The sequence below is a fragment of the Phasianus colchicus genome, chromosome 7 (assembly GCF_987193195.1).
Source record: "Phasianus colchicus chromosome 7, bPhaCol1.hap1.1, whole genome shotgun sequence".
NCBI lineage: Eukaryota > Metazoa > Chordata > Aves > Galliformes > Phasianidae > Phasianus > Phasianus colchicus.
In genome coordinates, this window is record NC_143442.1 from 7,023,269 (window position 1) to 7,047,533 (window position 24,265).

The 24,265-nt window shown below is 38.5% G+C and overlaps 1 protein-coding gene across 2 annotated transcripts in view; it reads left to right on the forward strand.

Moving 5' to 3' along the window:
• Positions 1 to 24,265, forward strand: part of NCKAP5 (NCK associated protein 5) — a 442,999-nt gene that overhangs the window by 291,956 nt on the left and 126,778 nt on the right. For both annotated transcript variants that reach the window (XM_090143560.1, XM_031590720.2), the window contains one exon: positions 20,967 to 21,057. In XM_090143560.1, coding sequence (XP_089999686.1) covers positions 20,967 to 21,057 — 91 coding nt within the window. The remainder of the gene's footprint in view (positions 1 to 20,966; positions 21,058 to 24,265) is intronic.

Genomic DNA, 24,265 nt, shown 5'->3' on the forward strand with positions numbered 1-24,265 from the left:
TGTTATATAGTTGGAATATAATATGGAAAGGAAAAAAAAAAAAGTAAAAAGATTTTTAAAGGGAAATTAAAACTTATCTGCAGAGAGAATAAACAAGCCCTAATTAGACACACAGGTTCTCTTTATAATGCACAAAGAAAGGTGTCTCTGGAGGGTGATTCATAAAGTCTTCCTGCTGAGTGAGACACCAGCTAGAGCCTTTCTGACTCTCAAACTATCCTTATTGTGATTACATTTTCTGAGTTCTCGCCCCTGGTGGAAGCAATAGCTTTGTGCACCAAATCTGGTGACCATTGATAACTCCAGTTCTGCTCTGCCATGTTCCTCATTCCTCAGCGATCAACACTTGGACACACAAGCTCTCTTGGGGATCTGGCTCACTGTGATTATAACAATGAAATCTGAAATTGTCCTCAGCAGGGATGAGCTCTCCTTCTCCATTTCACTTAAATTTGGCCAGAAGAGTAAGAATTCACTGGCATTCTGAACATTTCAACCTTATTTATATTGTGCACAAACCTCATTGAGTCTTGATTGCTGACAGCAGGGGATACAATTTGTTAAGTACATATTATTGACATGATTTGTGCCTTGTAGGCATGGAGGACAAGGCTCATAAAACAATTAAACTACAAAAGCAAATAATATATTGATTAATTAGGAGGTGGGAGAGCTACAAGAATACACTAAACATTGTCAAAACTAGGAATTTTAGTAGGAAAACTCAGGGTATAAGCAAAAGAACCTGACACTGATACTTTATTTTGAAACCTAGCCTTTAGGCAACCTAGAAAATGAAAAAAATACCATTCAGTCAAAAACAGCTTAAATATCAGAGAAGCCAAGATAAGATTTACCAGGCAAATGATGGTCATGGCCTGGTGCCTCATGATCCTGACAGAATGCACAATTAACCTTTTTGTTTTATTATGCCTGATTCCAATATATATATAACCTGCAAGGTTATAATGTTACCTCATGAAAATGAATTTGAGTGACCTAGGGCTACATAATGGCATGAATAGTAACATGAGATGATAGGTGCAGTGAAGAGAAAAGTATTCTTGCCTAATCACTGAACCTTATTAACTGTGTTACACTTTATTTAGTTCAAGTGCTTTTATCCATTTATTTTCTAACAATTCCTTACTGTGGAGTGATGCTAGTGCTTTGTAAAAACCTTTTTTTTGGGGCACATTTTCTCATGGAATAGAATTAAAGCTATTCAGTTCCTACTTACATTACATATCACAGGTTTTTCATGTCTTTAATGCAGGTGTGCGAATATTTATTGAACCTATTGTCTGTTATTGTTTGTCATAATATGTATCTGTGGAAGGTGCAGTGGTTGAATTGTAGGTGTAGTCAGTGAAAAAATTGCTGTAAATCTTTTGTTTTTCTGAAATAATCTGTTGGATTCTTCTAAGTTGAAAGACAAACTCCTGTTGCTTTTCTCCTCTTCTAACTTGAAGTTAATGCTACTGCAACACACCTGACTTGGTAGTAAAGGAATTTCACCCAAAATATCTACCTAGATCTCAATGCATTCCATTGAATTGGATTAGACCCTCCACAATTTGTTTCTAAGCTGGGCAACAGCTCCTGCAGGAATGAAATAACTTCCCAGGCACTTTGCAGGGAATGGCAACAATTAAACCAACAAACAAACAACAGACTTTTGTAATGGCTCGCAGCTGATGAGTCTGTTAATAAAAAGTGAAAACTGAGGATAAGAACATGCACTGAGTGGTTCCAGGCAAGTACTGGTGGAAGTGAGATCTAGGAGCTGGGTTGTATGGTGTTTGGTTTTTGGTTTGGTGAGATCTTTTATGACTTTTTCACTGCAACGCTGTTAATTTTAGTTTGAGAATAAAGTAACTCTTTTTTAAACAGAATTTCTTTATGACCAGGGAAATTAATGTGTCAGTGATGTTTTGTAACTCTATTGCTACTAATATACAAAAAACATAAGGTACGGGCAATGTGATTTTTAGGGATCCCATGAAAACAAGGGTTGCATTTACTAATAGTATGTTTTAAATAAGGATTTCAAATAAGGTTTTCAGATAGTGCTGATTTCTTTTTCGATTGTTTACTTGGGCTGCAAAGAGCTATGTACTGACCTACAGCTGAACCCCAGGATTTAGCTTTGGCTGACTTCACAGAAGTGCTTTTGTACAATAGACTCCTGTTCATGCCGCAGGTCTTGTTGCATTTGTTGTCTTCAAACCAGTGAATTTAACATGCTGATGATTTTCATGTTATAAAAAAATCCCAGGTAGTGGGAAAAGAAGCAAATGCTGCCTCTTCAGATGCAAGATTAAAAGAAAAATCAATTTTATTACTGAAAAATTTTAGTTAATCATAGTACTGTGTTACAAATGCTGTTTATTCTGCAGTACTTTAGTCTTCCATTACTCAGAGAAAAAGAGAATGTTTTCAGATGGGGAGAAGGAGAAGTGGAAGAGGAGGAAATGAAAAATATAACAGTGCTACATGAAGGATTTTTTTCTGAACAACATTTGATTGTACTGTTGCTCAGAGCAAAATAGCAAGACATTGGTGTTTAATGTATTGTGGATAGGCTTTATACAAAAATCAGCTATTGCCATTGAACTTGAGGTCAGAGCATCTTTTTCTTCTTTATTGCAGTACTTTGCTTCTAGTAGGAATACAAAGAACTTGAAGACCATTTTCTTTGAGGGAAACAGCGGAGGTAGCATCCCCATGACATAGTTTACTGTCCTAAATGAAGAGTAGGAGGCAGCAAGGGAAACAGAAATGTTGAGCAGTGAAAGCCTTTCTCTTGTTTGGTCAGGTCTTTCTTACACAACTGGAGAACAGTTTCATTCATTATTACTTACTAGTTTGGATTGATTGCAGCAAGGGATTAATCAGAACCTTTAGAATGAACGGGTGGCAGTTGTGATGGATAGTCGTAAGCGTAGACTTACAGGTCCAATTTGAAACAAACTGGCTGAGCCATCTTAATGAGGTTTTTCTAGAGTGTGTATACATTGCAAATAATTAAAATTAAATGGAAACCAAGTCCCTTGTAATTACAATTAAATTTATTTGATTAAGCTCCCTGCAAGGAGGATAGATACAAAAGGATTTGGTCACGTTAGCACTTGTTGCAGTTTGTAGATACTGTGTCTCTGTTGTCAGTTTTGAAGCGTTAATGGCATGGGAATTATGGTGTAGGCTTATGTCACCTTTAATCGTAGTGTTCTTCAAAACCCACTTATTTCCAGAATGGATTTGTACTTTTCTAGGGATGGCCATGTGCAATGGGCTTGAGGAAGGCTGTGTTTCACCCTGTGGTCAGAGTTAGGATGGACCACAAGTGAGAAGTACATCTTTAGGATAATGCAGAATAGCTTGTGGGGATATCTCCTGGAAAATATTATTGGAGCATGTTAATGGATTTTTAAGTGTTTCTAAGTAGAGTATGCATTTGTTATCTAGTTCAGAAGTTAGAAAAATACTGCATTAAGATCCCCAAACTTGCTTTTTGTAGAGCTCAACGTAGTCACTAACTCTTATATCAAAAGCAAGTGCAATCATGAGTTCCTGAAAGTAATGCTAATTCACTGAGATACCTTTTTCATAACTGTAGGAATAAAGGCAGTCAAAATATTTAAGGCAAACTGTCCAGCAGAATTTCTGAAATTATATTCTTGGTAATTGTTTCTTCTTTGCTATTTTTTCCTTTAAATATTAAGTTCTTAAAATTCAGGTTAGCTCAATATTTGAGTAAATTAAATCTGCCTGTCATATGTATAGCAGTATCAGCACTAGGTTGTAGCCATGTAGTGCAGGCACAGAGCTTCCGAAATAATTAAACAGTGGGGCATGAAAATGAAAGCAGTGGAGCCAAACTGATAAAATGCGTGTTTAATGGTGTATCATAGAATGGCCTGAGTTGAAAAGGACCACAATGCTCATCCAGTTCCAACCCCCTGCTATGTGCAGGGTCACCAACCAGCAGACCAGGCTGCCCAAAGCCACATCCAACCTGGCCTTGCATGCCTCCAGGGATGGGGCATCCACAACCACCTGTTCCAGTGCATCACCACCGTCTGAGTGAAAAACTTCCTCCTACCATCTAGCCTAAATGTCCTCTGTCTCAGTTTAAAACCATTCCCCTTTGTCCTATGACTATCCACTCTCGTAAACAGCCATTCCCCCTCCTGTTTATATGCTCCCTTCAAGTACTGGAAGGAATACGTGTAAATAGTGTTCAATCAAAATGGCAGTGAAACTTTAAAGTAACAAAGGTACCACTAGAAGATTATTTAATAATAATAATAATAGGAAGACAGTATTTCCTAACACTGATCACAGACAACAAAAGTTGAGCCAGGTATTATCTTCACTTTACCTCTCTGCTTTTCACACATATGTGATAAGGCACATCTTTAAAACTGCAGGTGCAGTGTAATGGTGAGCGTTACCTTTTTGTCCAGCAGCTTCTGAATTCTAGCATGGTGTTTTTTTCTTCCTGAGGATAGTTGGAAACCTGCTTTGAAGCCCAAACTGATGTGCTTGCAGTGATCTAGCAAAATCCACCAGCAACACAGAGGAGGTGCATAAGTGCTACGTTGTTAAGTGCTCTGACTCTGTGTCCAGGGTGGACACTGTGAGCAGCTCTGTGTAAGGAATGACTCTGTCTGTCTGACTTAGTGTTAAAGACCAGATGCCCTTTTGGTAGATATTTCCTCCATGTCCTAGTTTTATATTGCTGTCTTTCATGGAATCTGAGTGATTTCTCAGCTAAAAACGAACTCTCAGGAGTAAATTCAGCCATATAAGTTGAATGCAGAGCATGACAGATATAATAGCTCTGGGAATACTCCGGCAGTTAAATCTGCTGGTGCAGCTCGTATCCACCCATAGCTTTTCTTCCCTCTGTGTAATGATAGCCTGTTTGCTCTGGCTGAGGTAAATCTTCGCCAGGTAAATAACCAGTCATGCATGTGCCTGGCTTTATTACTTGCAAATTTAATTGATTTAAAAAAAAAGTCCTCTAAACTTTAGGAAAATAAATCTTTCTTTCTGTTGTTAGCTTCCCTGTAGCTCTTTCTGTACATTTCCCTTGTATTGTGATTAAATGTTTGGCTGTACAGAGGCCGTGCTAAGACAATACAAATAATTAACTTTCATTTGATTTCTTTTTCTGATTCTGTTCTGCATGTGCTGTCCACATGCTAGAGAAACTAATAGAAAACAATACACTGCTTACACAGGAAAAACTTATACTTCAACTCTACATTACACTTTAAATATTCAGAAGTTGGAGCAAAGATTAAACCAAGCCAGAGAGTTCATGTTGTGTCTACAGAAAAGGCTAAGATAATAAAGAATGCCTTTAAGTTATAGTGGAAAATAGGAGCAAAGTGTAATTGGTGCAGTTTGGTAATGAAGGGCAAACCCAGGCTGCTGTGTTTTGTTCTTGACTAAATTATTAACCGAGCCAGACATTTCTGTCATGGAAATCTGAAAGAGAGTTTGAGCCCTCGATTGACTGGCTGTAGGCAAGTTACCTCACTTTTACTGTGCCTTTTATCTTTACTAATATTAATAGGACCTTTTGGGACAAAATACCTTTTAGGACAAAATACAGTGTAATAAGTGCTGCATGGCTTTGAATGTTTTAGTCTTGGTTGCCCACTGTGTGGCTTGTTAAAATGTCTTTGGTTTTCCAGGCTTTATTTCCCAAGTTTATTTATATGAAACCTCTGTTTGTTAAAGATAGATTCAAACTGCAGTGTGCCATCCACTTGCCAGTAGTGAAAACCTACTGCAGTAGATGTATGACCGTGTAAGTGTTAGATGCTGTTTAAGCTCAGATTTCCACCATTAGATCTTGACATTTAGAACAATTCAGAATTATGTTTGACTTTTTCACTGTCATTATGGTAAATAAATTTACACGAATAAAGGAATATTAGATACCTTTTTTATCATGGCATATTCTAGACAACATAGAAATATCTGATCTTTATATTCATAATTGAAGACTTGTTTATTACAAGGCAAGTTTGTACTACTGGTACTTTATTGGAACAACTCCTGTAAAAGCAGCCTGGGATGCCAATAGTAAGTAGACAGTTAAACAGTTGTTTTATATGCAGATACAGTAGCTTTTTTCTTTATTATTTTCCATCAGTGATAAACTGAAAGATTTGCTCCCAAATGAGTTTTAAATCTTGGAAGTTTCCACTTGGTCAAAGAGATGAGGTTATAATCTATAAAATCAAGACACATTTACTCAAATTTTAAAAGATTTGTCCTTTTTAAACAATGTTAGGAGTCAGATGCTGGAACTGATCAGCCCACCAAGATAGATTTGGCTCCCTTCCTCTCTCTAGACTAATGTAAATGCCAAAACGATGAAGCCCCTGTTTTACATATGGATGTGGCCTTTATTGCAAGATGGGTTAACGTATTCCTTCTGCAATTCCAAATATTGTTGGATTTATAATTTATACCATTCCAAACAATGTGGATTGCAGGCCAAGGGATTTCTCAAAACACACAATGTGCTTTGTAGTGTGAACTGCAAGTGTGTGTTTAGGATAATGAAGATTAAAGAAAATATATATCATCATTCTTTTTATTTATCTGGAATTTCTTTGAAATTAGCTCATTAGCAATGAGCTTAACAAATGTAAAAAAAAAAAAAAAATACAGTGCTAACACTGTGCTAATAAAAATACTGTCAGCATCTTTATTTTATAATAATCTTGGAATGAAAATGTTGTTTAGAAAATACTAATAAAACAGGCAAATAAGGATAATACACATTATTGTTGTAGCAGTTATTTTAAAAAGTAATGTGAATGTGGATGATGTAAGATAATTCTATTTCATTTTACAGTCAGTCCTAGATTAGATTTTCTGCAGGATGGCATTACTTACTTACATTGTGTTTGCTACAGAGAGCTAGCAGGTAGATCTGCATCGACAGCACCTCACTTGTGTGGCTCTGCTACACCAACAGAAACACTGTATCTGATCTGGGTGCTATTTTTTTTTAGCAGTCTTCTTTTTCTATCATGAGCAGGACTCCAGGAGGTCTCCAACATCCACAGGTTATATTGCATTTGTTTAACTAGCCTGGAATCACATCCTCCCTGGCCATAGGTGCGGGAGATACTTGACATAAATTTTCTCATGCTAATAGAATCCTCTATCATGCACAAGATTACCCACCCTGTGTTGGATTTTTGCTTGTGATGAATGTAAGATGTCCTTCCTTTCTGAAGAACAAATGGAGATGCTAGAGCTCTGACTCTGAGCACTGCTGTTCTGTGGTTATCCGTTATCCCCTTATTCCCCACGTGCCCAACCCAGCCTCTCTCTGTCATGGACTTTTCAGCTTTTTTATTGTTATTGCCCTTTCCCGTCATGAACATTGATATCTAAATTGGGTCTCCTGCCTTGTAATGGTGTATTATAAGATGATGATTGTTTTCTTACAGCTTTTTTGTTGTTTAATTAAGGATTCAGAAGGATCTTTTTATTTGTGTTGGTTCTTGCTTAGAAGGGGAAAATGTCCCTCAGGAGAACTCCTAAATTATTTCTTAGTAGAGCAGGCTTATGAAGCTTTGTTTCAACCAGATTAGCCTAAAATTCATGCTCTTTCTCCACTTAAGACATAAAGACTCTGATTCTGTGAAATGAACTGTAACCCAAAGTTATTCGATTTTGCAATAATTCATGCAAGTACAGTTTGAAGCTGGTACACGTAGTTGCTAGTCATCTCATTTCTCTGCATTCCATTAACAAACTCAGAATCTTGCAAAATGCTGATTTTTTTGCTTTACAGGTATTTATCCAGATTTTAGTGGCAGACATTTGTGTCCAATATCTGCTGTATAAGACTGGGCAAAATGTGCCCAATCAGTTCATGACTGAAGGATTTTCTTTCCTGACCCTATTTTTTGAGTTATCTAAGCATAAGTATTTGTACACCTAAAACAATCTTCTGCTTCCATGGTAGCACAAGTTGCATGGTACAGGTAATAACATACATTTATAGTGAGCTGTTGATATTAATACATCTGATGTTCATTTCTGAAGCCAGAAATGTAGGCTCCGTATGCTATTTTGTTGCTGTTTTTTGGATAAACTTGCTTAATGAACATGGTAGCCTTCTTTTCTCTTCAATAATTTTGTTCTGCTTTGCAGAGGTTGAAGATCTGTCCCCTGAAACTGAAATACCTGAAGCTTTTTATGTAGCTGAGACTATTTATAGGATCATATTGCAAGGCGTGATGGAATATGATCCACTGTCTAGGTGCAAGAAAACTAATTAAAATTGCATCTTCATGGATTAATTTTGAATGCTGCCTCTGAAAGGTGAAAGCACAGAAGCCAAAGTATTTTCTTTATAGAGCACAGCGGGTGAGAATTTACATTTCTCAAAACTTTCATATTATCTCAGACCTGATCATGGAGACAGCCCTCCTCTTGAAGGGAGAGAGGAGATGAATATCGGAACGTTCTTTCTTTCCTGTGTCTGATGAATCTTTGATTAATGCTTCACTGGTGTTTATTATCGTCATAAAGCCATTATGGGGTAGAAACTGCTAAATCAATTTTCAGAGGAAAATCTGAAACAAAGTCACAGAGGTATCCTATCACAGCATGAAGTCTTAAAGAAGTGCTTCTCAATTCTCAGGCAGATGTGTTAACAGTTGGATCTTCCTTTCTGAAGCAAGTGTGGTTGATTTGGAGTTTTACCAATTGGTATAGATACTATGAAAAAAAGGAAATGCTAAATAGTCTAATAGATAGCTAATAGAGAGGAAAAATGGCCTAATAGGAAACACTGATGAACTCCCTAATAAATACTACTCATATAAAAGACCTAATCTTAGTTTTAGTTGTGTGCCATGAGAAGTAAACAGGGTTGTGTTCAGCTAGTGCATTATTTAGAGATTTTTGGAGAGCATTTTGAAAGTCTTACACAGAGCTCTGTTCACAGGATCCCCATTAAACACAATGGGAGCTGCATGGCTAAAATCCTGGAAAGCAGTTTTAAAGCGTATCCTGTGCTGTGCTGAAAATAGACAATTAAAGAATGAGTGCTTGAGCAGGGGGGAGGGAGTGATACTGTTATTGTCCATTCAGGGCTGTAGTTAGACTAAAAATCCTTCTCTACACCCTTCTTAAATGATATTCTGTTGGAAGTCCCTGCTAACAACTCTCCTGTTTTTGCACATGAAATTCCAGTACATTGCAAATAATTGAACGTTTTCAATTTAGAGATGTCTAGATGTTCCCTCTTCTTTTTATATTTACCTTTTCTATTGATTTACTCTGCTCTGTTTCCTTACATTTTGCTTACATTTGAATTTTTCTTCTTTTTTTCTAAAATTCTCTTACATCGTTTATTCTGTTCTCTTTAATTGTCATCCTTACACAAGACATAAGGATCTTCCTTTCCATTCACTCTTTGACTTTCTCAAAACTTCATCTGTCTGTACCTTTCCTTCTCTCTTCTAACCCAGATCTTAGTTTGTCCAGTTGCTCTACTTTGAGGACCAAAGTCACAGGTTATGCTTTTCCACATCCCTTCACTCAACCTTATATTCCTGTTACTATTATTTCCCTCTTGGCAGTGGCCATCCCTCTAAAGTGTCCCTTCATCTTCTCATCTGGTTACTGGCATCATACAGCTTTCCTCCTGAACTTAGAAGCAAGAGAGATTTCAGACACTGGGTCTGCTACCAGGGAAATAACTTCAGAAAGAGGAAAATGGGAGCATATGTGAGCACAAAAGAGCCAGTGTTCTTTCTGTATGTTTCAGAGCAAATTATATGCAGAGGAATACAACTGATTTTCACATTTTTATTCAATTAGTCTCCAAGAGAATGCAATTTAAAGGAGTGAGTTTCAATAGTGTAGAATTTGGCATTTCGAGCATGTGTGATCTCATTTTTGTTTCCTGTTGTTGCTTCATGCAATGGATAATAGCTGTGACAGAGTAATGTGATCAGAAATATTCAGAAAGTGCTTTATGGCACTTAACATAGAGGCATAAGTGTCTTTGCTTTTTTCTTTTTTTTTCCCTTTTTTTTTTTTTTTTTTAATGCAGCTGCTGTTCTTCTTGCATCTTATTCACACCCTGATATTCTTTCCTTCTTTTTCTTTGCTTTGCTTTTGTAGGTATTGCATATCTAGCAAGGAAGAACACTGAAGGTGATTAATGGCCAAATATTTCGATGTCACAAAAAAACTGTTTTTTTGTGAACAGTTTGCAAATGTTTTAATTCAGCCCTACTTGTTCATTGGCATCAAAGCTAATGATGCTCCATATGACACTATTCCAGCCCTGTTCTCTGTGTGTTGTCATGTATTTTTTATTACCTCATTATCAACTGCTTAGTTGTAGAAGAGCAGTCAGTATCATTTTAGAGAGACTACCACTACCTAATGACACAGGTAATTAAGCCCTTGGAGGCCATAATTCCAACCATCTATTTATTGTTTATACCCTTTTGCAATGTAGCCACAGCTCAGGAATCAATAACCAGTAAGCTTTTATTCTTGTGTTTCCAACAGGACTTGTTTTCATGGTTGTTTTCTAGGCACCTGAAATTTCAGACTGGAAGAGATGTTTACATCTTAGGTTTCTTTGGTAATAGGTGCATGTTGCTGTTTACTGAGTCTGACCTCCAGAAGGGCAAGCTGCTTTTGAGCTGTGCACCATTAAACGAGGAAACTGCTTTGTTCCAGGGCTGTGCTGCACATTTCATCCACCTCTGCTTGTCCCGTGTGCGAAGGTCTGGAGGCTTTCAGGAAGCCATGGCTGAACTGAAGAGCTCCGTTTTTCATTTCTATAATTTTAGTCTTTATAAACTGTAAGTCTGAGTGCCAAAGTCCAAAAGATCAAAAGAAATTATTAAGACTCTGTACTGTCTTTAAAAGTATTTTTAGGCAACTTGTGTTTGGGATGCAGTCTGTGTTTCCTGCTGTTGTGTTGATTCTTACTCTTCTTTGTTTTTGTGAACATCTGAGGTGACCCATTTTGGGGAGAGATATCTCAGTTGAAAGTGGAAATCTTTCCTGATGCACTTGAATCCTGGGTAGTTGACACCTGCAGGAATTTGGCCTTTGTCCCTTTGCAGTAGGTAGTACAGTGTCAGAAGATGGCTGGTGCCTCTCTTATGGTTTTGATTTTTTAACCTAAGTTGTAGTGTACTGAACCCAAACCAGGAGTGGTCCCTTGAATCTTTATTTATTTAGATTCCAGTTCGCTGCATAGTAAATAGGTTTTTTTATAGGCATTAAACTCACAAATAATTTTTAAGGGGAAAAATAGCACAAGAATTTAGTAAATTTTCCAGTCTTCGGCTCTAAAGGCAGTAGGGCATGTTGCATGGAATTAAATATAATGAAACTTCAGGAACAACTTTAACAATATGCATATTTAGTAGTCATTTAATCAAAAGAATTTATATCTTTCTGCACAGCAATAATATGCATGCTCTCTAGCCACTTAATCAAAAGAATTACATATTTTAAACGTTTTGCATTTTTTTAATTGCTAAACAATTGTAGAGAGGTGAGATATAAATATCTCTTTATATAGCTCCACAAATCCTCCAGGTTTCATTATAATGTAGAAGAGTAGAAATGTCAGAATGGTAAAAAGACAGAACGAAGTATTTGGTGCCATGCTTCATTCCAGATTGAATGGCTTGTTTAAGGTTATGTGAGCATAAGCTATTCATTGAAATGTGTGAAACATTAGCATGTTGGTAAAGAGACAGGAAAACTGCCAATTTATTTGAAGTTACTCCAAACTTTGTAAGACACGGAGCTCAAATTTCTGATGGAAGGAGCTTCAGATTTGTTGTCTGTCAACGGTTTACGGGCTGGTTTGGCCCAGTTCTGTGACTAGCGGGGCGGAGGGATCCGCAGATCCGCACCTCCAGAAAAAGGGAACAGGGGACCCCAAAATAATTAAAAACAGCGGCAATGATCTGAGGAGAAACAAACTATTTTACTAAATATATTATCAGAATGCAAGATAACACACTATAATATAATTAAAATTGAAGCTAATAAATCAAATATAATGACAGAGAGAATGTCCGAAAGGTGGGTAGGCCTCACCACAACGCAGAGAGCTGAGGTGAGATGCGCAGTCCAGTTGAGCAGCAGGGAGAAAAGGGGGAAGAGCCGATGAAGAGCAGGCTAAGAAGAGCGCATCAGGTGACCTTGCCAGGAGTTGTATCTCGAGACTCTCTGTGACCGCAAAGTCCCCTGGGGAATGTAGTTGTTCTTCTCTTCCAGGCAGGCACCCAGAGCTTGAGCACCAACAGTTAAACTCCCACTGCCCCACATGATGTTATGATGTGGAATACCGAAAACCAAAAATCACAAAACCATGACAGTTGTCGTATCACAGAACAATATGAAACAAAGAGGGTGTCACCTGCTGCTCACACCAGCACAGTTAGCAGTGCCCTGGATTCTAACACTAATATTAGCTGTGTTATTTAACCTTGCTGTGCCTTTCTATTCACCTGTAAGATGTCAGTATGGTATGTTATATTAACCTGCATAATCACGGCACAACAGCTATGGGCCTCAGAGCACTTATGGGCAGAGTTTTGGAATGTCCTGGGATGAGGACTCACATCACTGATCTTCCTAATAGAATAACCATGTTTATTAGCACATGGTGAGTTATGATAATTAAAGCTAATCTGATCTGTCAGTTGCAGAAACAAACTCCACTTTGTGATAGATCATCCTTGGATTCTTACTGTGGTTGTTTGCTAATGGAAAAATGTCTCTTGCAATGGATTTCCCAGTCCTGTGAATTATGGAGGAACTGTTACTACGAGAGTTCTCACAGCTGTGTTGTGAAGGAAAAGAAAGAGTGAATCTATCTCCAAATATAAACATGTATTTTGTTGCCAGTAGTAGTATACATGTAATGTAGGGAGGATGCAGATATTTAGGGGAAAAACAATACAGTAAAGAAAATACTGCGATTTATTGGTTCCATGAATTTGATGTTTTACATGTCATAGGACTTTTTCAGATGCTTGGAATACTTTGTAGTTTGAGCATAAAAGTTTCCCGATGGGCTGTGTAGTGTGAAAATGCAGGAGAACCACTGGTTTGCATTGTGGGCAGTTCTGCAAATGCTCACCTTGACAGTCCTTTTTCAGCGTGTACTTCACTGTACTGCTCCAACCCCACAAAAGCTGCCTCCCTCCATGCATCCTTGCAGCTACTCATGGATACAAATTTATGTAGCTACGTCAACACACAGGTGGTTTTAGTACCAGCCCAAATATTTTTGGTTTTGAGTGGCCTTACATATTCACAGGTACTTTAAAGCAGGAGTAGTTTGTCTGTATCAGGATGCTGATATGTACAAAATTAAGTATGTGTTTGGAGGAGCTGGTAGATAAAGCCATCCACCTACCTGTATATTTGCAAATATGGAAAACCAAATAATTACTTAAAATATAAATAAAGGGGGATGAGGGGGCATAAAAACTAATTACTCGAAATTAGAAATACTTGCAGTCTGGTTGTGCAGTTTTATGTAATTTTTCAGATGCTTTTGGATGTGCTGAAACATTGCAACTACTTCTGCTGCCTCCAGTGTGAATAAAATTTTAACTTATGAGCATATGTTTAAGCTGACACGAGTATTAGCTTTCTCTACATGTCTGGTTCTATCCACTTACAACTAATGAAAATATCTCCTCTCTTAAGGTTCTAAAAGTGTTACTGGGGAATTGAAGGAGAGACAGTTTAATGTTTGAGAAATCCTTTCCATTGCCTGTAAGAAGCTTTTCTGTGAGGCTTAGTCTTGGACTGTATTTTGTTTAATCCTCCTCCATGCCTGTAGCTTACAAAATCTTACATGGGCCTGGTGATGGAAGACACCCATACAGTCCATATGGCATTTGTCTATCTGGCAACACAGAAATAAACATTACCACTGGTTTCTATTGCAGCTCAGAAACTTTTTGCTCTAGGTATGTTTAATGAGTGAAATCTATATGGCTGAAAGAGACGGTGGAAACATTTCCAACATTTCCTGGCTCAGACAGTTGTGAGAGCAGTTTCAGAGAATGTCAGCTCTGCCATTGCATGATAATGGAGTTCAGACTTGTGTGGGAGTAGTTTTATGCCAATGCTGAGGTATTTCAAAATGCTACTCAACTTCTCTGAGGCTCAAAACATATATTATTTTAGGGATAGCTTGATAATTTACAGTGAGTTCAGTCATCAGTTGTTTAACTAAGTAAATGCTGTGCTCAGTGCTTCAGCTCCATGTGATTTTCAAGGGTGGGATGGTCTACTGGAGGGAGCAGTTGGTGAGGTTCTGCTTTTGAAGGAAGGGTCCTTCCCCCATGTTAGTAGGGATTGAGACCTATTCCACTCTGGCATGGCCTTACAGTAGTTCTCTTCATCTTGCACAAAATGCTTTGGTGTTTTTATATGTGTAGCTGTTCTGTAGGTAGCATGCATTGCAGGCAAAAGTTTGAGTAAGTTTTGAGTATGTTTTCAGAAGAATGGTTTAGCGTCAGCTTATGCAGTTTGGATCTGCCACTAAGAAATGCCACAGGGCTGAGCTGGCTGCCCAGAGGCTGGGCTGGGGAACAGGCCAGGCTGGTGTGGCAGGAGGAGGATTTGTGTAGTATTTGTGAGTTGAGGTAAACCCTTACTGAGAGCAGACTGTATGAGCATAATTCATACATTATATATGTCTTTCTGTTGCTGTAGAGGATATTACTTCATTTTCTAACTGAAGTCCTAAGGCTGGATATTGTGCATTCTGTAGGCTTTGCCTAGCACACTGCTCTAAGGCATGTACCGGTGTCGTATCCTAAGCAGAACTGAAAATGTAGAGAAAACCTCATGGGGTTTGGAGCCTCAACATTTCCCATCTGTCAGTTCTCCTTAAAGTTTATCATATATCTTTTTTTACTTCTCTCTTTGCTTTTTATAAAATCCATTTTCAATACCACAATTATTTGGAGAAGCTGCTGTAAGCCTCCAGGCTACCTGCCCATTCAAGGTAGTGCTCTGACACTGTGCTGCAGGTTCCCTGGGAGCAGCGAGGCCAGACAGAGCCCCAGGAAGGAGACATCATGTCTGCCTGGTATCTCTCTCTGGTCTTGCATAGGAGGTCCAAGGTTTTTGGGGCTGTAGGCACAGATGGAAGTCACCTCTGTGCACAGATGTGCCCCAGGTCAAGAGAGAGCTGGGGAGAGCAGGCAGCCTCATCTGGATGTGATTCAAGTCCAGTTTGAAACTGTACATGACAAATTTGTTTGAGAGCTGTCAGAGAGAAGCTTTCTGTTTGGTTGTATTGTGGGTTTGAGAGAGGGCTGGAAGGTTGGACAGGAACACAGCAGTCTGCCACCAAAGCTTAACAGATTGCAGACTGAAAAGAGACAACCAGAGCCCAGCTGGTGAAAATGCCACCTGGTTCCCAGCTCCTGGAAGTGCTCAGGGCTGTAGGGAAGGGTCTAGAAGAGGCTGAAAGCTGAGAAATCACATGGGAACTTGTTCCTTAGTCCATGGTCAGTCTGTACGAAGGGCCAGAAAGCTCAAGGACCTGAACAGGCCACATCTCCAGGGAGGCTGTAACTTAAAATAGGAATGAAGAGACTAGAGCTGGAGATGGCCCAGGAGAGAGGCAGGAAGCATCACTGTTGTGCAGGCAGGAGCTGGAAGAAAATACCCACTTGAGAATTTAAAGTACACAGAACTAAGTTAAGCTAAAGACGCAGAAGGAACTGTTACCGATATTTTTCTCTAAGGCTTTCAAAAGAGCTGTGTGCCTGCTGCATGACATGGAAAAGTGGAAAAGACTGAAATGCAAACCTCAGCTGCTGCAGTGTCTGCAGAAAGCTTTGGACACATCTCTGTAAAGCTGTAAGTCAGCATGAAGTTGAAGGAATTCTTGTGACGTGACTTTGAAATAACCACCGAATTCTGTCACCTCAGCTTGAGGGTGATGAAGAGAGGAGGTGATAGCACCTAGCAAAAGGCAGCTGCCAGCCTGCAGAGATACTGAAGGAAATAGGTCACAGGAGAAGGGGTTGAACTGTCATCCACTTTCTGGAGCAGGAACAACTACGTGCTACCTGTCCCCTGAAGGGAGAGGCGTAAAAAGGGCTGCATGGATGCTGCTGAACAGAGTGAAGGATATACGGTGTGTAGCCCCTGTGCTAGAAGGGGAATCGAAGATCAGGATTTATGGAAAAGCTTTATTTCAAAGAAAGCTTGCCTTGTCAAGAAAAGGTTTTATTTCTGGAGAGATCAAACACCTCTAAGGGATATGCTGCAGGGGAGAGAAGAGAAGGAGTTTCAGCTGCAGTGAAACAGGACATAAAAGCATGTACTGTACAGTGAAGAGTTGGTCAGATAAAATCCCCTACATGTGAAATTACTGTGCCAAACTGTGAGAGATGTCAGTAGCTGGGTCAGGCAGGAGGTGGAGGCAGCAGAGCTGTCAGAAACTGTCAAGAATCTTAACAAGCAAGTATCCTACAGCCCAGTGGTCTTTGCAGGCAGGTCCTGAGTTCTGAACGAGATCCGAGCTGTAGAAACAATACAGGGAAGGCCTGAGCATCCATGGCCACTGTGCAGCTCTACAGCCAGGGAGCAGCGTTTCCTCTTTTCCAGCAATTCCCTGCGCCCTTATGCCTGGAAACATGCAGAAACACGGCCAAAATAAATGCTACACATTGCAGTTTGATTGATTTCCTTATATTCTGTCAGCAGCACTGGACAAATTACAAATTAAAATGTAGGAATGACTAATTTTGTTACAGGAGGCGAGGACCTTTGAATCATAAATTCAACTTGTCAGCTTTTGACCCTGTTATCTAATTAGTTTCATAAACTGCTCAACTGTCTTAAAGCTGTTTAGGTTTTCCATCCCATTACTGTGCCTGGCAGAACAGTTTCAGAGTCTCAGAGTCTCTTCAGTGATTAAATACATTCTTATTTCAGCCTAACTTTATCTGTAAGTATTTCAAACCACTAAACTTCCAACTTCCATTTTATTTTATCAGTCATTGACCTTAGATTGATGCAGTCTTCTTTCCCACTTTACTTTTTCACACTGATTCATTTGTGGAAGTCTTGCCATGGTAGGCCCTTGTTCTCTGAGGTTCAGGAAGATCTGTTCTTCCATCTCTTCTCACAACACAGATTCTTGGCTCCTGCAAACAACCTCCAAGCTGCCTTTCAGCAAACGCGCTGTGAGTGAGCTGCTTCTGAACACTGATGATCACAATTGCAGATAATATTCTGGATGAAAACCTGATAGTGCTTCCCACAGTAACATTAATATTTTATGTTCTTTAAACTCTTGTATTCAATGAACATATTCTAGTCTCAGAGTGCCTCATTTCTTCTTTTTAATGCTTTCAGAAATTTATCCTTGGTTTAGGGCTGGAGGACTATTTCTCTGCTCTGGCATTTTGACAAGAAACTTTTAAAAGCTTGTCTCAAACATGGGTTTCATTTGTTTTTTTCCTGTTTTTTTTCCTTTTTTTATTATTTTTTATTTTTAATAAATTGAAAGGAACACTTCAGTTTAAGAAAACTTCAATTTTCTATTCAAATAATAGATGTAAGAGGAATTTTAATGGTACTGAGATACTTTAGATGAATAGACACTTAACAGTAAAAAAAAAAAAGGGGAAAAATAAATGTTCTTAAAGTGATTGAAAAAAGTAGACTCAGAATGGTGAGATTTAGAGTTTTTACAGATTGTAACAGCTTGATAGTTATGTAAGATACACAGAATCCTTGACAAAACAGGTTTTCTAGCATCGGCCAGCAAGCAGATAGAATACATGCGTGGGGGATAGCTATGCTGGCTGTGATAAGCAAGTCCTTAATACTGGAGTGAGTCCATCCAGCATATTAGAGCCATAACTAAGAGTGGGTGACCTTAGTGGTTACCAGAAGGCGGAAAGGTCCCAGTGGTGCGTAGAGATAGCCTTTCCTAAAGTGTTTTTCTTCCAAAATTTACATGTCCTCTGGAAGCTTTGTTCAGGGAACAAAGCATGGTATTGTAATATTTCATGTTCAGTTTACAATTTTTGTTTTCTTTAACACAGTGGGAAAATGTTGTAGTTTGTAATACAGCAATCACTTTTTTAATTAGTGTGCCATTAATTCAGGCTCCAGAGATTCTGATTTATGGGAAGCAAGCCTCAGTTATTACTCTGTGCCATGTTTGGTTAAGCAATCTTAACTAGAAAATGGCAAACTGGGGTGCTGGTGAAGAAGCAGCAGCTTGTGAGCTGCAGGAGCACTGTTCATCGGAGCTCTACAGAAAATCTGACTATAAGCATATTTATACTTGATATTTGACAGAAACTGGTTTGCTCTTTCTGTTTTTGGATGCTCCATGGATACGGAGATCTTCTCTCCTTGCTGCTTTTATAGTGACATGACAGCACGGGCAGTATCTCTGCTATACCTGTGGTTCAGCTGCATGGCTGTCAGAGTTTTAGAAGTGTAATAATAGTGGCAAAGAAAACAAGAAGACTGCACTGTGTTTAACTGAGAGCTTTGTCATGTTGCAAATTGTATTCTGTTGCATGGAAGTCTATGTGCTGCTCAGAGGTAGTTCTAATTGCCACATGAGACAGCGTGCGAGCCAGTCACTGTAAGGCACTTAGGTAGGACAGGTCTGTTATCCTGAACACCTGAATGTGATTGAAGGTGAAATGACCTACTGAATTCATTCTGAGTTGGTTTATTGGTGATACTAATATGTAACTAAACTTCATTATCATTAATACTCTTAGGCCTAAATGGAAGAAGGTCTCATTTTAGTGAAAGTGGAACCCACCCTTTCTTTGGTTTTTAATTATTAATTTTGTTTAACTTTCTGTAGGATATACTTTCTGTACGTATATAGAAACATAGTGATTACAATAAGGACTATACTATGTCATCAATTTAAAAAAATGAAATAGCAAGTATATTAAGAAAGGAAATATTTTAATGAGGACTAAACATATATCCATTATGAACCAAAAAGATGTATTCTTTTGTGTAAGAGGAGTCTGATTAAGGTCAGCCTGTGAGCGGAAATGGTTGCAATCTGCAACTGAAAAACTGCACCACTGTCTGCACTAGAGATTAGAGCTGGCTTATTTTTATTCACATTTGGTCAACAGATGGTCCAACTGTTATGTGGGCATTCTGGCAATGTAGAAGTCTGCACATCAATGACAAAAAACCCATCGTACGAATAAGGAAAATGTCAGTGGGCATCTTGGCAGAATGAATACTTCACAGCATCAGCTTCTCAAGAAGCAGCATAGCTGGCTGACTTGCAAGGAGAAAACCCAGTAAAACATCATATTATTGCTAAATTAGCCAACACCATTCATTCTGATAAGACTGAAAGAGCAGAAAGGCTTTGAGGCAGACATAGTTTCTATAAAGATAATGCTATTGGCCTTTCTCCAGAGCAGTTAGCTAATATTTGCTGTCTCACTGGATTGTTACCTTAGAAATAATATTAAAAAAAAAAAAATGATATGCTGTGAATAATTCTTCTGCTCAATTGCATTTGCAGAGAATGGTGCATAGAAGGTCCCAGTTTCCCCAAGCAGCGCAGAAATGAACAGCAGCAGGCAGTTTCCAGCCTGATGTGCCTGGGAATACCAGCGTTTTTCAAGGCTGCTGTTCTGATGTGCAGCCTATCTGGCAATGTGGAGCAAGGTGTTAATCCTCCTCTCTTGCCTGCATGTCACCTCACATTTAGCCCATAGCATTGTCCCTTGCCAGGCCCTCTTCCAAGCCAGGCTGTTTTCCCAGCTGTGTCTCCAAACTGAGATAGCTTCAAGGAACAGAACAGAAAATGTGAAAATGGAGGTGAGGAAAACTGTTGCTTCTGCACAGCTGAAGAAGTGCCACGGGAGTGAGAATGTGGATGAGGGAGAAGCACGAGGAGCTGCAGCTGGATGTCACTTTTCTAACTTCTATCTTGAAACCCTCCAACCCTCCTTCTTCCTTGCTTTGTCCATCACTGCTGCTCTGAATTGTGAACCTTTACCTCTTCTTACCCGAACTCGCAGAGGTGAAACCTGCTTCAGTCCCATGGACTGGGCATGCAGTCACTCTCAGTGACATCCACTCTGCCCATAGGATTTAATTTACTTTAGCTGGCCTCACTAGTGCCTACAGTGGTCTTGCTGTCTGAAGGAGCAGAGCTCATTCTGTTCAGGAGGGTTAGTGCTGTTCTTAGCTCTAACATGCTCAATGAATGGAGGAAGATCAAAGACAGCTTTTGATGGTAGCCATTAGCACCTTCCAAAATGAGAGTGCAAACAGTCTTTTCACTGATGGAACAGAGGTTGATTATGTTTTCCTGAGATGGTAATACCAGATTGTAGATCACACTTGCTTTTTACATCCCTTTGAAAGGGCAAAGAGGTGAATGTATTGAGCAGCTGTGCCTCCATAAACAAATGTACTGGCACACACTGCTGCACCTATCAAAGAGAGTAAATACTGGTAATGTATTTGACAGTCTGTCTAAATTGCACAAAGCTGACAATTGGCTAGAAACACAGCAGTTTCTTTTTGAATCTGACTGATTTTGTTCCTAAATGACAGTAATTTTATCATGTTGTTTGGTTATAGTGTTGACAAGGTGAGCTTGTTGCTAATACTTGTTTTTAATTTTTGTAACTGATCTACAGTAGGATTTTAACAATGCACCTAATTACTGTGCATATTCAGAGATAAAAGAGTGCTCTTAATGTGTTATTCATAACATGGAGTATGAGAACATTATAAGGCCAGGATTTCCTTTAAATATTAATTTCACGGTAGCCATGGATGCGTTTGGCTCTTGTAAAGAACAAAACACTGAATGCAGCTCTAAATTTTGTTCCATGCAGTTGACTTATATAAATGTTTTCATTCTCTAGAATGGAGGAAACGGTGAGAAATCTACTACAGAGCCAAGGATCCCCAGGCCAGAATGGAGAAGGAACTGTCAATATCATGAAGGCATATCAGGTAGTAGTGACTTATTACCTATTTTCTTGTAATAGAAAAGTTCTGTAAAACAGAAGTCTCACTACTGAGATAAATGTGTTGGATGATGTTTCCTCTGTTTGTTACAAATACTTACAAATGGTTGCTAATATCATCTACATTTTTCCAGGTGTTCTCTCATTGTAGTTAAAAGCTTTTTGTTTTTATTGACATTATTATCTGCAGTTGTTACTTTGCACAGCTTACGTGGGACAGTGAAACTAGGTTTGAAGACTTTCTTAAAGTGCTTGTTACTTTAAGTAATGTATTCCAACATCCTTGGAAGACATAGATGCTTTTGACAACTTGACCTTCACATTAGGATGGAAAATTTTATCAGCTCATATTCCTACTGAGTTTGAGGTTTCCAAATCAAGCTGCATAATTTCCTCTTACTGCTTGTGGTACATGTGTTTTATTAGCCTCACTTGGGGTAGAGGGAAAGTGTCTCAGGGCAGATTTTAAGCAAGCAGTGATTTCAGAGCTTTTTGTATGGAACTAGGTCAGTTTGTGCTGTTTATGAGAAAGGAGAGTTGTACACTTCTCTAGCGTACTGCTGTGTTCTGGAAGCGGTGAACCTGAGGTGGTGGGAAGCCTCTGGTGGTGGAATGTCTCTGGAAACAGGAATGATCTACAGCCCAGCTAATCAGATATTCTGCACATTAGTCCTTTTTAAAAAGCACTTGCTGAAGGCAGTTCTGTGCTTTATCTTTTTAAACAAAATAAGCATTTCTTATGAAGATATAAAAGGCTGAAATCATGTGTGAAAGTCTGTACAGGGTACCAACCCTTCTGATAAGACACTTTTCAGAAGGTTTAGTTACCATAGTCCTTTTGTACAGGAGTAAAAATACAGCCGTATAGCTAAACAAAAATGTATATTAAGAAGTATTTACTGCTATAATTGAATTTTCATTTTAAGCTGGGATTGAAGGGAAAAGGAATCTTTTAAGTTAACCTCCCAAAATAATCAATTTTTCTTGGTGAAATGATAGCCTGTAAAATTTAATTTCAGGATGAATTAAACTTTTTGTTGAACTCATAATATAGAACATTGTGCTTTCAGAAGCTTGTTATGAAAGCATCTATATTTTACTTGCTGCCCTTTTGGAATGTGAAACCAAAGCTCAGTTCTCTGCTCTTGGTTGAGTTCTCTGCTCGCTCCTGCCACTACACACCAGGTATTCTGAAGTGGGCTTGGTTCCGTTCTCTACCTTGGGTGGGTTCCTTGATTGTCTGCTTATAACATACACTGTTTATGAAACATTTTATTGCCAGCTTTTCTATACAGTGTTTTACCTTGGAAACCACAGTAAGGTGATACTACAATTAGGTTTTAATTTCTTTGGATTTTATTTTTGAACTTGCAACAAGAGGAAAAATACTATTTTTGTTTCAGTCAAGATGAGGTGTTTTGTAGGTTTCTTTGGAGGCTAAATGCAGAAAATTATTAGCTGTGTGATCTTTTTGAGAGTAGAAATTTCATGCATGTGCTGATGCCCTGGAAGGGAATGATGATCTTTCCAATTTCAGTATTTGTATATTTCTGTGTAAGTTTTCCTTCATGTTTTATTTGGATTATAGTTTTTGAAAAGGGAAAGGATTTCTGTTTGTTGGTGCTTTTTTTCTTTTCTTTGGGGCACAGGTATTTGTTGTCACCTGGCAGTCACAAGAATGGTACCATGGCATGTTTAGTGTAAAATCCCACGTGTTTCTTTTCAGTCCGTCACAAGAAAAAGTTTCGCCCAGTTAGTGACATGAAATGCAATTCATTGTTTCCCTTCAGCTCTAGCAGGCAGCCCCCTCCACCTAACACATTGCTCTCTAACATTTTTTCATTTCTTTCTAGGCATGAGGTTTTTTTTTTGAAGCTGCTGGGTAATAGTTGGGGCTCATTGCACAAACCAGAGTTAGATGGAGTGTAGCCATTTCTGTCCCAGGATCTTCTAGGGTCCTGTTACTCTAGAATTGTTTGTAATCTTGTGCTTTGCATTGCATAACAATGACCTTCTCTTCCTGTTCTCTTCTTGTTCTTGGGAAAGTTTAACTGCTTGTTTCAATTTTACTAGGGTAACTAAGTCAGTTTGTGCTTTGTCAATTGTCATAGCTTTTTATTGCAAATATGTGGTTTTCTTTGCATATGAATTCCTTTTCCTAATTCATGACTCAGAAGCAATGCTTTTCCCTTTCCTGATGGAATAGCTCATGTACTGCGTCATGTACCAGTCTGTGATGAGTAAAATAGGTAAAAATATGGAACATTTCCATGAGCATTGTGGTTTTTCTGAATGTATCTTTGAATTATTCATCCTTCCATTCCCTTTGTTATTTTTGAAAAATTTGTTTTCTGAGAATTTCAAGGAATGGCTCTGTTCACATGGAAAACAGTGCATTTCAGCCCTTATACTGCTTTGTAGGCAACAAATAAGTTTGCTTGTTGTATGTTTGTTACTCAGTGATGAAGCAAAAACTATGCAGTGAGTTAGGCAACAACCATGTGTACTAAAAGATATTACCTGAAACACACATCAAAACATAGTTGGCCAAAAATATGTGATCTGAAATGAGAAACACATTAGTAAAGCATTGTGAGAATAATGAATATGTTACTGAAATCAACTGTGGAAATCGTGAACAAACATATAATCTAAATGTGTGATGAATTCTGTTACAAAATCTGATTCCAGGCTTGGCACCAGTATTGCGATAGAAACTTTTCATTTATATCTTTTTCAAATATGCACAGACTACTTTTTGATGTACTTACAGGTATAATTCACAGATGGAAATAGAACTTGAATATACAGCCCAGGTGAAGTTTCTTTATACCCTGATATATTCAGTTTTTTGGGAACATGATAACCATATTATCATCCTATATTATAAAGTATAGATGTGAGCTAACATAGGAAAAAAGACTTTTTTGACATGAACTCCAAGTGGTGTATATATATGTCATGGAGTTAACTAGATCAATTTATGCCCGTGACAGGGGGCAGTAGGCCCCTGCCCCCCTTACCTCCCCTGGCCCCACAAAATGGGAAGGAAGGGAGGAAAAAAAACCAGCGGCAACAATCTATGGAGGTAAACTTATTTTACTAACTATGATATCGGAATGCAAGATAACACAATATAATACAATCTAATTGAAATTGAGACTAATAAATAAGATATGAGAGAGAGTTCCCGA